This window comes from Pistacia vera, unplaced genomic scaffold (genome assembly GCF_008641045.1).
Source record: "Pistacia vera cultivar Batoury unplaced genomic scaffold, PisVer_v2 Contig2, whole genome shotgun sequence".
NCBI lineage: Eukaryota > Viridiplantae > Streptophyta > Magnoliopsida > Sapindales > Anacardiaceae > Pistacia > Pistacia vera.
The window spans coordinates 653,878-666,779 of record NW_022196001.1 but is presented as its reverse complement, the minus strand read 5'-3'; the positions used below and the strand labels follow the sequence as shown (position 1 = coordinate 666,779).

The window sequence follows — 12,902 nt, the reverse complement described above, 5'->3', positions numbered from 1 at the left end:
AAGTTGATTTGTACAACGTTTGGTAAGAAAATGTAGGATGTATTTAGTTTTATATTGTGTAAAATTTATATAAAGAGGTAAAAAAATTAGAAAGGTAAAAAAGAAATTTATATTAAGAAATAACGTAAATAAAAGTTTTTGTGATATATCTTATTGTATAGCTGGAACCGGAAAAAATGTCTATTTTTAGGCAGTAGAATGCGTAAGAGAAAGTAAAGATACATTGTTTTATATGAAAGTTACTTTGTACAACCTTTGGTAAGAAAATCTAGGATGTATTTAGATTTATATGGTATAAAATTTATATAGAAAGGTAAAAATTATTAAAAAGGTAAAAACAGAAATTTATATTAAGAAATAATATAAATAAAAATTTTTGTGATCTATCTTATTGGACAATATGAACCGGAAAAGATGTCTACTTTTAGGCAGTAGAATGAGTAAGAGAAAGTAAAGGTACACTGTTTTATATGAAAGTTGCTTTGTACAACCTTTGGTAAGAAAATGCAATTAGATTTATATGGTATAAAATTTATATAGAGAGGTAAAAAATATTAAAAAGGTAATAAAGAAATCTATATTAAGAAATAACATAAATAAAAAATTTTGTTATCTATCTTATTTGGACAATTGGAACCGGAAAAAATGTCTATTTTTAGGCAATAGAATGAGTAAGAGAAAGTAAAGATACATTATTTTATATGAAAGTTTCTTTGTACAACCTTTGGTGTAGGATGTATTTAGATTTATATGGTATAAAATTTATATACAGAGGTAAAAAAATTAGAAAGGTAAAAAAGAAATTTATATTAAGAAATAACTTAAATAAATTTTTTTTTGATCTTATTGTACAACTGGAACCGGAAAAGATGTGTATTTTTAGTCAGTAGAATGAGTAAGAGAATTTAAAGGTACATTGTTTTATATGAAAGTTGCTTTGTACAACCTTTGGTAAGAAAATAAAGAATATATTTAGATTTATATGGTATAAAATTTATATAGAGAATTAAAAAAAATTAGAAAGGTAAAAAAATAAATTTATATTAAGAAATAACTTAAATAAAATTTTTCGTGATCTATCTTATTGTACAACTAAAATCAGAAAAGATGTCTATTTTTAGACAGTAGAATGAGTAGGAGAAAGTAAATATACATTGTTTTATATGAAAGTTGCTTTGTACAACCTTTGGCAAGGAAATCTAGGATGTATTTAGATTTATATGGTATAAAATTTATTTAGAGAGGTAAAAAAAAATTAGAAAGGTAAAAAAGAAATTTATATTAAGAAATAAATTAAATAAAAATTTTTGTAATCTACCTTATTGGACAATTGAAACCAGAAAAGATTTCTATTTTCAGACAATAGAATAGGTAAGTGAAAGTAAAGGTTTGTTTGATTGGATTGTAAGTGTATTGTTTTTTATTACCCAATTCTATTTAAGTGGTTCATCATGCCCTTTACTGACTCACTTCATCTCCAAATGGATTCAAATAATTCTTCACTTCTCTTGTCATCATCTTCAGTTTTGCTCCATCACCAAAAACACCAACTGGACTCATCATTCTGGGAGAAACAAATAAGGGTGCCCAAACAATTCATATGGCCGAAAGGAGACTTGGTTGAAGTTCAAGAAGAGCTGAATGAGCCACTAGTGGATCTTGAAGGGTTCTTTAAAGGAGACGAGATGGGAACTCAGCAAGCTGCAAGGAGAATCAGAGAAGCTTGCTTGAAACATGGATTCTTCCAAGTGATCAATCATGGTGTTGATTCACGTGTTTTAAGTGCCGCATATGATCAAACAGCGAAATTCTTTAAGCTACCACCTACCCTAAAATCGAGGGTTAAGAAAATCCCCGAAGCCACGAGTGGATATGCCAGCTCCCATACTGATCGTTTCTCCTCTAAATTGCCTTGGAAAGAGACATTATCTATCGACTTCCATGAGAACTCCCAGGAACCCGTTGTTGTTAACTACTTCAAATCCCATTTAGGAGAAGATTTTGAGCAGACAGGGTAAGATTAACCTTAAACCTAACTTGTGTTTACGTATAGTCATATTATATGTAGTAACAAGGAGTTTTTCTGAATTTTGTAGACTGATTTTTCAAAAATATTCTGAAGCAATGAAGTGCTTATCTCTGGGAATAATGGAACTTCTGGCAATCAGCCTGGGAGTCGATCGATTTTTTTACAGAAATTTTTTTGAAGATTGTTGTGCTCTGGTGAGATGTAACTTCTATCCTGTTTGCAAAGAGACAGGGCTTACTCTTGGCACAGGTCCTCATCGTGACCCAACATCGCTAACCATACTTTACCAGGATGAGGTGGGAGGCTTAGATGTATTCACTAACAACAAATGGATGTCTGTTCGACCTCGTCCTGGTGCCCTAGTCATTAATATTGGTGAGACTTTCACGGTAAGTTTCCATATCCAACTTTCCTTAATAACACATCAAATTTAATTTGATTATTTATTGACTGATACTGAAAAAAATATAGGGTCCGTTTGTTTTATTATTTTGGATAGGATTTTGGGAATAATTTTGGGTAGTTGAATAGTAGAGTATTACGAGGTAAAATTTAAAAATTTACAAAAAAACACTCTAGGTTTGCTAATTTAACTAAACACCCGAATATATAAAAATTTTGTGAAATGACAAAAACACACCCACCCACCCACAGTGCCAGATTTTGGCCACCACCATCGGAATCTAGCCGGAAAATGGCGTTACAATGTAAACCGGTTGGATCTTGCAAGTAGGGCGTCGATAAGGCCTTTTCCGGCCAGATCCATCACGGATCTGGTCAGAAAATGTCAGATCTAGCCGTCAACGACCGTAAAAGTCTAAATCTGGCTGTCAACGACGACCAAAGATATGGCCGTCATTGACTATCAATGACGAACATTTCTTTGGCTGTTGTTGACGACCAGATCTGGCCTTTTCCGATCAAATCTACTGTAGATCTGGCTGGAAAAGGCCAGATCGGTGAATTACTGGCCAAGTTCGGTCATTTGTAGGCCGTTGTGATAGATTTCGGCTACCACCGAAGGTGGTTGTAGGAACCTGGCAAGTATGGGTGGGTGGGAATGTTTTTGTTAATTTTTAAACTTTTTTTTGGGGTTACTTAATGAAATTAATAAACTTAAGGGGTCTAAAATATTTAAAAAATATATACTAATATTTCTCAAATAACAAAACAAACAAGTATTTTGGGAAGAAGATTGGAAATATAGGTAGAAATAATAAGCCAAATGGAGCCATACTTAACTATGGTTTAAATTCTGGTACCTTTCTACATTTACACAATTCCTTTTATTTAGGGTCAATATATTTTTACTAAAAAGGTCATTTTCTAGATAAATACTAGTTAAATTTTGTTTAAAATTTTCCTTTTTCTCCAATTATTTAAATTTTCGTTTTAGGCTTGGGTTTTCATTGAGTGGGTTACGTGATCTAGGTTATATATATGCTTAGTTGATCACGTGCAGGAAAATATATAGATTTTCATTGGTAATTAATTATAAGTAGAAAATGGAATGAAATTAATATCAACAATAAATATCTGAACGTAATTTATGAGGTGTGTCTAGTAGTTTTATCTGAATTTTCGGTTGACGTGATTGCACTATGGGTCCATCTGCTGTTTTGTGCTCCGGATTAGAAAATAATATTACATGTATAACATTTTTATATAACATTTTTCATATAATATTATATGGTAAAAATTAATTAGGTAAAAAATTATTTTTAATTTAAAGTCAATCAATCATTTTTTACCACATTATGTTGTATAAAAAATATTATATATATAATATTATACCTAATTAAATACTTACCATAAATTCACCATATTTGAGAATATCTCCGAAACCTGGAGTTCTTAACATACCTCTCGGGAAGCATAATTTGGAAGGGTTAATTTAAACGAGAGAAACATGTTTGTTCGGAAAAAAATCTTTTACACAACATGATGTAAGATAACTAGATAACAAGAATATGTTACATCAGCACAAATAAAATATATTTACTCTCTTATTGACTTATTGTATTACATCATGCTGTATGGAAGACTTTCTCACTTGAAAGAGTGTGTACTATTACTTAATAATTCTCTTGCGATATTCACAAGTATATATGTTTAGGGTATGTATGTATTAATTTGACATGTCAAAGAGTGGGCCTGTAAATCATGTGGCATTGATATATAGTCTTAATTTATTTTGTTGGATGTGAAGGCATTATCAAATGGGATATACAAGAGTTGCCTGCATAGGGCAGTGGTTAACACAGACAAGGAGAGAATATCATTGGCTTTCTTTGTTAACCCAAGAGATGACAAGGTGGTGATTCCCCCATCGGATCTTCTGGGCAACCAAGGGACCAGGATGTACCCCGATTTCACATGGTCAGATTTGCTTCGATTCACACAGTTCCACTACAGAGCTGATAGTGACACCCTTAAAAACTTTACCAAATGGTTTCTATCTTCCAAATCACTCAATCCTTGAGTTAATTTCTCCTTGTTTTTTAATTTTCATATGTGTAATTGTGGGAATAAAGAGTGTGTTAATTGAAGCTAGTTTGTCATCAATGAGCTATGGCTGTCGCCTTTCGCTATGGTTTTCTGGATCTTAGTTTAAGGTTCCTCTCATGATTTTGATCGTGGGAATCTGCCTGGTTGCTTTAAGAACTCAGGCATATTTGGATGCATTAATTCCGTAATTCTTGTTTATATAATTGATCAATGAAAGTGAAGGAACTGTTCTTGTGCTCTTCTTTCTTGTGCCCTCTTATTACTAGGTAAAAGATTACTCTTTTCTTTATTCATTTTCTTTGTCTAAATTTTCCCTTCTGTTTATTTTAGCACAAAAATGTTAACCACATATTATGATAAATATATATTACAAGAACGTCTAGTCATCTCATAATCAATCTACCACAGACCTGCACTCATCATGTCATTTTTTTTCATTGAATAATTAATCTGTCTATTGAGGAAAATGATTATAACATCTCCAAAACACATAAAGGTTGAAAAACTAAAGGAAACATCAACTACCACATATATAATTATACATATCAAGAGCATGATTTGACGTTAATATTATATTAGTTATGAGTACACTAATTTATTGTTTATATAATTGTAACAGAACAATTACAAGTGGTTAAAAGTAAGATCAGCGATGTTACTTAAAATGAATTAATCAACTGCGACATACCGAAATTTTAATATATGTTATGTATGCACGACTGAGAATTATTATTGCATGCACTCAGTCTTTGTTCCATTAATATTCATGAATCAACAACTTATTACATGTTTTTGTCATCCTAAATGAATTCCATTAGACAACAAATATACATTAATATTCAGTTAATTACTGATACGTATCAACTATAAACACCCTCAAACACGAGGGCTGTCTCGTGTAAAATGCAAGTGTGGCAAGAAAAGACTAGAGACGGGGCCAAAGTGCCAAACTATAACCAAGGACAAACAAAAGTAGATTGGAATATATATAGGAAATAAGTACAAGAGAACAATTACCACATTAATTTGATGCCTTAGAAAAATGTAGAATGAACTAGATGCTATATTTGAAGACAGGGTCCACCTCCAATGAAGCTTCCGCTTGAAAATACAACATCAACTTTTGGACAAGGTTGTGCACGATTGTAATTGCCCTTCAAAAAGATGAAAGATGGTGATATTTCAGGCGTGTCTCCGGTCAGATTATGCCCATATTTATTACTTTGAACTTTCATCTCGTGCCCTCTCCAGTACCCGTGTACTTTGATATGACAAATCGCGACAATTGTAATGCATATATAATATATATCATGACTAATGGCTCGTACAATTCTAAATTTCTTAGTGAAAAATTGACTAACCTAATAAATTATTTATACCCATATACTCAATAACCGAATCGTTGCAGCATTGCCCGCTGAAGCGTTTAGGAAGAACATGATAGTTCTTTTTCATGCAAGGTATGTTTTGTACTTATATATACGCATTTATACATTAGAATACAAGTGAAAGTTGTTGTTAATTGACTTGCCAGAAATTTTGATTTTGGTGATGGAGGAAAAATAATTTTGTGATTAGTTGATGAAAAAGAAAATTTTAGGTACTCAGGCTAAAGATTTGGTCTCTAGTTTTGTCTGATTTGGTAAATGTTTAAAACAAGTTAACCAGATTCTTTTATATGCTAGTGAAACTTCTGTTTCTAGTTTAACTTGTAAATTAAAATGAATCAAGAAAATCGTCCCCAAGAGGATATGTTAAGAGACCAAAATTAACGATGATATATATTCTGTTCATGAGCTTGTTAATGAAACCGCTAGCTGGATCCGAAAATGTAAATACCATTAAGCCCTCTAAATAGGGTAAAGGCGAACTTTGATTCCATTACATATAAGTACAACTTGCAAATCTTGTGTGCTCACAAGTCACAATGCTAGCTACATCAACATTAATCCACAGGAGACGAGTTAATTAAAATTCTTTCATTTCTAGAATATTTGGACGGGCTTGTGGGCAACTTCTTAATTGGGCTTCATTTCATTGCGTATTTTCTGAGGGTAGCTTTGAGTGGTTAACCTCCAAAGCCCAAGGAATTGCAGTCCAGAAAATAATGATAATAGGATTTGCTACTTGCTACACGACATAATGTCCTCCATCTTTATTGCTAAACTACGTACCCTCTAATATTCCAAGTTATCACACAATCTAGTTCCGGTAATTTACATTGATTGATATATGTAGACAATAAAATCTATAGTCAAATTGAGAGGGACTAATCATTTACGAAGTGAGCCGTTGACAATCTGGTAGACCTGCACAAAGAGCACAAAAAGGGAACATGAAGGTTAGATAGACACCAGTATGGTGCCTACCGTAGACACTTCAATGTTCAAGTCAATGAGACTGAAAGAGGCTATTTGGTGAGGGCTAAGGGGAGAGAGTAGCAGAGTCATGCGGCAGTTCTTGGGAGCAAGAACTTTTAGACCTTAAGTGTTGCAGGTGATTTCTGAATGAATAATGAGGGAATCTGTCCCTGCTTATATAATGAACCCAAGAGATTTGAATCCTAGTAATAAAAGGAGAATAATTGGGTTGTCTTATTAAAAAAAGATACGGAATATAGAGGCTTTCGCATTTTGATTTAGAATGTATCTTTGAAAAATCAACTAGATATGGAAAAATCAACTAGATATGGCATGTAAGGCTTTTCTAAGCAACTAACTTAAATACGAAAGTGAAGAGGGGAGGCTTAAACTAAAAGGCTCATCAGACTTTTTTTGACTTCAACCTTTTGGGATCTAGGTTCCGATCTTATAAAAGAGTTGTCATTAGAAAAGAGATAAGATCTCATTTCCTTATTGGGTTAAGCTTAACATTTATGATTGCGATTCGATATCCTGACAGAAGTGAAAATTGAATAGGATTTTGCTTTCTATTTTTGGATTGTTGTGGGCTAGTGGGCTTGACCCAGTTTAGCTTAGCTTGGAGGATAACTCAAATCGTAGAAAGGCCAATTTGCAAAGTAGATTTAAGCGTAGATCCAACCGGAATTTGCCTAAGGCCTTGGACTGTCATCTATCTATCTTATCTGTTGGGTCTCATGAGGTCCAACACGAATTTTTGCCCATACAATATACATAACTTAAGCTTGTTGGACATTTTGTGGTTGGATTCTACTCTTAATTTGATATGCTATATGAGTTTGGAACTTTACATTGACTGACATACATAACAGTCTGTTGAATTGAAAACCAAAATAATTATTCATGAATTATTATTGTAAGGATATGAAATTTATGGGTAAGCATGGGTAAAGGGTAGACCGGAATGGGTAGGTACCTGGATTGCCGCTTCCGGGTAGGAACAAGAATCGGCCCTTACAAGGTAGTTCTGGTTTTGGTTCTGGAAAATTGGAACCGGCAATTCCTGGGTCTGGTTCCGGTTCTTGCAGTGCTGGAACGGAAAACCAGAACCGGAACCTACATTTGGGTATCCTGCTGGGAAGTGGTTTAGGATCCAGGGGTGAAACAAATAGCATAAAAAACTGGGGTGTCTTAAAATTTACATTTCAAAATCAAAATACCCAATTCGCTTAACATTGAAAAACCGGTTTGGACTTTGGAGCGTTCTCTTCTCTCTTCTCTCGCCAAGCAGTCAAGCAGTCAAGAAATTACAACTTAGGAATGGCATTGATGCATCGAATACAAGTAGTTACAGAAACATCTCAAATCCAATAAATATGGAAACAAGAAGAAGAAAATAAATGTTTTGTAGGGAACTGGAATTGAACCGCAGAGGAAACCAACCGGTTTGGGTTTTACGATTTCTAAAGTTCCAACGCACTGAAGCTCTTTGGAGTTTGATTCTGATGCTGGTTTTTCCATGGGAGTTTCTTGTTCCGGAAATAAAAAAAGAAGAATTTGACTTAATTCTCGTTCTTTAATATTTCTTTTTGGAATGTGCTGGAAAGAAGGTGTTAAATTGGCCGAATAGGATTCTTCTTGGGCCCAAAACCCAAAAGTTTGAGCTTTTAAAAATATGCTAATGTTTGAGCCTGTCAACTTTATTTTATTTTATTATTATTTTGAACCTTAAAGAAAATTATTACCTAAACATTTTGTTTCCATTGAAATGTTTAAGCATCGTTTATTTTATTTTATTAATTCTTACATAAACATAACTTTAAATTTTCATAATCGTTAACACATTTTATTTTATTTCATTTTTTTATGAAAATATATTATCAAAACAATAAAAAGGTAATTATATAGCAACATGAATCTAAAAAAAAAAAAAAAAGTTAAGTAGCAAAATTGAAATAGGAAAAAAGGCGGTGTGAATAAAAAACTTAATTTAACATAGAGAGTTATTTTTTATATTAAATAGGTAATTTAACAATGAGAGTTACTGAAAAACTAGATGGGGTCTAAAAAATAACTTCCCTTGAATTTATTTGAAATAACAATTTACAAAATTATGATATATTATTAATTCCGAAAAAATAACAACTATGACAAATTTTTTCCAGTGTTATTCATCTCACTCAAACAATCGTCTACAAATGTATTTAAAATGACAATGTTTCTCCTTGTGCTACCATGTATATGCTTGTTTATTTAAATGTTTGAATAAGAGTGTTGGATTGAAAGATGCATGGGCTCTTGTAATTTTTATAAACAGTTAGAGTTGGGGTGTATTTGTAATTCCTATAACTATTGGGGTGTATTCAATTTTGAGGGTTTATTTGTAATTTTTTTTAAAAGTGTAATTAAAATTATCCTAGGTAAATGGAATGGGAATCGAAACTTATGTTTCAGATTCCAGTTCTGATTCCAAATCTAAGGAATTGTCTGGTCCAGTTCTTTTAATTTGGGGTGGACACCCGAAACTGCTTATCCCTAGTCCCTAGATATGATGTTGGATGAATTGAACCCTTGTGTTAATTAACGCCTCACTTTAACCTATACTGGTTCATGCTCAAACAATTATATACTTTATAATTTTGTTTGGTTGTTTCTGATCATAAAACTATAAAAATGATTTTTAATTAAGGTTTTGTACATATCAATCAAATCAACAAAGCGATATCAATTTATGAGGTTAATTTTTGTGACGTGACTTTGACTTTCATCTTGAATTTGTTATTTTGGGAGAATGACAATTTCCCAACCAAGGTAAGATATAAGTAAGTTTCTTCACATGAAATGTTTCAAGTAAATAATTTTCCACCCACAATTAAAATCTGCTAGAGAAATTCGTTAACTGCCATGGTATAGTCACTGTAATGACAAAAATATCCTTTATTATTTGACTTAAGAATTTTTTTATTATGTTATGTTATGTCAACAAAGTTAATTATTTATATACCCATTCATTAAATGTGAAATTATTGATATGCCCTCAGCTATACATGGGGATATAAATTACCAGTTTGTCCCGTCTCTTCCACTGTCAGCTCCACCTCCAACCTCACTTCCTCTCCCCAATTCCCACACCCACTTCCTCCATTTCCTCGCCCCTATACCCATACGGCCATACTCACTTCCTCCATTTTCACTCTCCCATTGGTTGAAGGCGTCGACGGTGTTGTGACCACGATGGTGACCTTACAAGGTCATTGTTGCGGCCGCGATGGTTTCTAAGTAAGGCCACCAACTAGTCCCTAGAGCCCCACCACACAAGTCAAACTTCAATTTTTTCTCAACCCAATCAATTAGAAACAATCATCAAACATCAAACAATCCAAAATCAAAATTAAAAAAAAATCAAGCTTTGTTGATTGTTCTTCTTGGTCAAACGGGTTGACCCAATTTGGCCGAGTTTGACCACCATGCACTCCACCTATACTAGTCGCCACGTTCTTCACCAATCCTTAAAGCCCCACCTTCAACGCCTCTTCCATCACCACCAAAGTCTCCACCTCCATCTACACCTCCTCCAGCACCACCACCTATGGGTGTATATGAGTTGAGTCGAGCCAAGTATCTCATGGCTTGAAATTGACTTGTGATGAACAGTGACAAGCTGAGCTCGTTCGAACTAGCTTGGCTCGAATTTGGATACTTGTGCTCGAGCTCGAGCTTGCAAGCCAGAAACGATGCTTGAGCTCGAGTTCAAGCTCGTTTAATCGAGCACAAGCCAACTCGTACTCGTGAACTGCTCATGTATCTGATGAAAATTACAATTCCAGAGCTCTAACCAACTTTTGATTCAATGCAATCTTACAGGACATAGCCAAGAACTCACCCAAAACATAGAATCTCTCCAAAACAACAATGAACATAATACAAAACAATAACAACACAACAACAAAAGCCAACCATCTCTCAGCCACCATCAAACATCTCCCACCACCTTAAAATCTAGCATAACTCACAACAAAAGCCACCATAAAAGCCATTCTAAAATCCACATAAAACTCACCCATATCTGGCCGCCAACATGGCTTATGTGGGCAGCCAAATCTAGAAGAAGAAGAAGAAGAGACGGGATGAAGAAGAGAAGGGAAAAGAGAGAGAAGAGATAACAGGAGATATATATATATATATATATACATGTTGAACTGGGCTCGACTTAGGAGCTTGGCGAGCCGAGTATTCGGGTGTTCGAACTCGGCTCGCCGGCTAAGTTGAGTTGCTCTAGCTCAAGTTCGGCTCGACACGAACTCAAGCTTTTCTCAGCCGAGCCCAAGCCACTCGTGAGTGGCTTGGCTTGGCTATCATTCTTACCACCACTAACATAATTATTGACAATTCAAGTGATTAATGCCGAAATCGCAACCAGCCTAGTGTGATCCAGCCGGAATTGCACATGGCCTAGTGCGATTTGGCATGAGTCTCACCTGGCTAGGTGTGATTCAACCTATATTGCATCCGGTCAAGTGTGATCGAATGGAGGAGAGAGGCAGTGGAGATCCCCGCCCTCTCCGACAACCTCAATGATCTCTGCCTCTTCTGTAGAGCCTTCACCAACCAACAACAAACCTCCACACACTCTACCGTCTCCTCCAAAATCTCATGCTTGTCCTTGTCAAATTTCTAGGGCTATGAGGGTTAGGGGAGTGAGACTAGATTAGATTGGATGAGGTTAGGAAATGATGGTGGTAGGATATAGGAGATGTGGGGAAGCTGAAGGGACGAGACATGGAGGATTTTGGGGTGGTGGGGTGGGAAGAAAGATAAAAGGGGTTTGGGAGTTTTTTATATTCTTTTAAATTTTGAATTTTTTAATAAAAAATACTGAATTTATCATTCTATCATTCTTCAGTTAAAGTTAACGGACGAATCTTAACGATTGGTGGAATTTTTTTTTTTTTTGAAATATTTTAGATGGGAAAATTGACTTACCATCTTACGCCTTACCTTGGGTAGGAAATTGTCAGTCTCCCTTTATTTTTTTTTTAATGAGATTTGGACTAGAATTAGGATTACCTTTTTTAAATATATATATATATATGGAGAAGAGATATTATTGTTCACATATTCCCATTCCATGTCCAGATGATATGTGAATAAATATTGTCACATATTTTCTTCCCATATTTGCATGTCAATACTCCTCCTCAAACTTGTGGTTTATATAAGTCATAAACTCAAAGCTTGCGTAATGAATGCGAATATATAGAATGAGAATATGTGACATTATTCTCATTCCTATTATGTTTTAGATATTATTCTATTTTATTTATTATAAGGATTGCATCATTATTATAATATTTTCTATCCTTACATAGCTATCATTCTTCTTCAATTGTTTCTTTTGCCCTCTCAATTCTAACATGGTATCAGAACTCCTCTCACAATAATAACAATAATCACCATTTCAACATTGAGATCAGGCGATGATTAGAATTTGATTAAATGGTATGTTGAAATGGTGATTATATGTGTTTTGAAATCCTTGAAAGCAACCGAAGATGAGAAAGACTTTATTGCCATTAATTAAATAATATATAGAATAATAAATAAGCATGAGTTTGTCAGGGTCATGGACCAATCCAAGGTAGACCCTCTCTAGCTATATAATTCTTTTAGTTTTTGAATGGCACATGTGACTTGGCTAATAGCAGTTGCTGGTTAGGGTTGTCAGGTCATATTCTTTGTGATAATAATTTAAATGAAGTTTCACATCAACATGACTTGAGCAATAATTTGGTTAAAAAGAACATGATGCATTGTATATGCATGTCAGAGAGAAAAATCACTTTTGTTAATGCTAACAATGGATCTGGGTACCTTTGCAAGTGCTTGGAGGGTTACGAAATAAGGAAACCCGGACCTCCCCAATGGTTTCCAATATATTTTGATATCTCAAATGAACAACACTTAAAAAGCAAGGTTTTAAAATTCGATCCAAGAGGTGACCTATT

At 34.0% G+C, this 12,902-nt stretch overlaps 1 protein-coding gene across 1 annotated transcript; it reads left to right on the top strand.

Annotated features, from left to right (window-relative positions):
* The first annotated feature begins 1,481 nt into the window (after positions 1-1,481).
* LOC116128360 (gibberellin 20 oxidase 2-like) lies at positions 1,482-4,511 on the top strand. Its single transcript, XM_031414071.1, has 3 exons — positions 1,482-2,014; positions 2,097-2,418; positions 4,239-4,511. Exons 1-3 carry the CDS (start codon positions 1,482-1,484, stop codon positions 4,509-4,511), a joined length of 1,128 nt encoding a protein of 375 aa, XP_031269931.1.
* Positions 4,512-12,902: the final 8,391 nt, after the last annotated feature.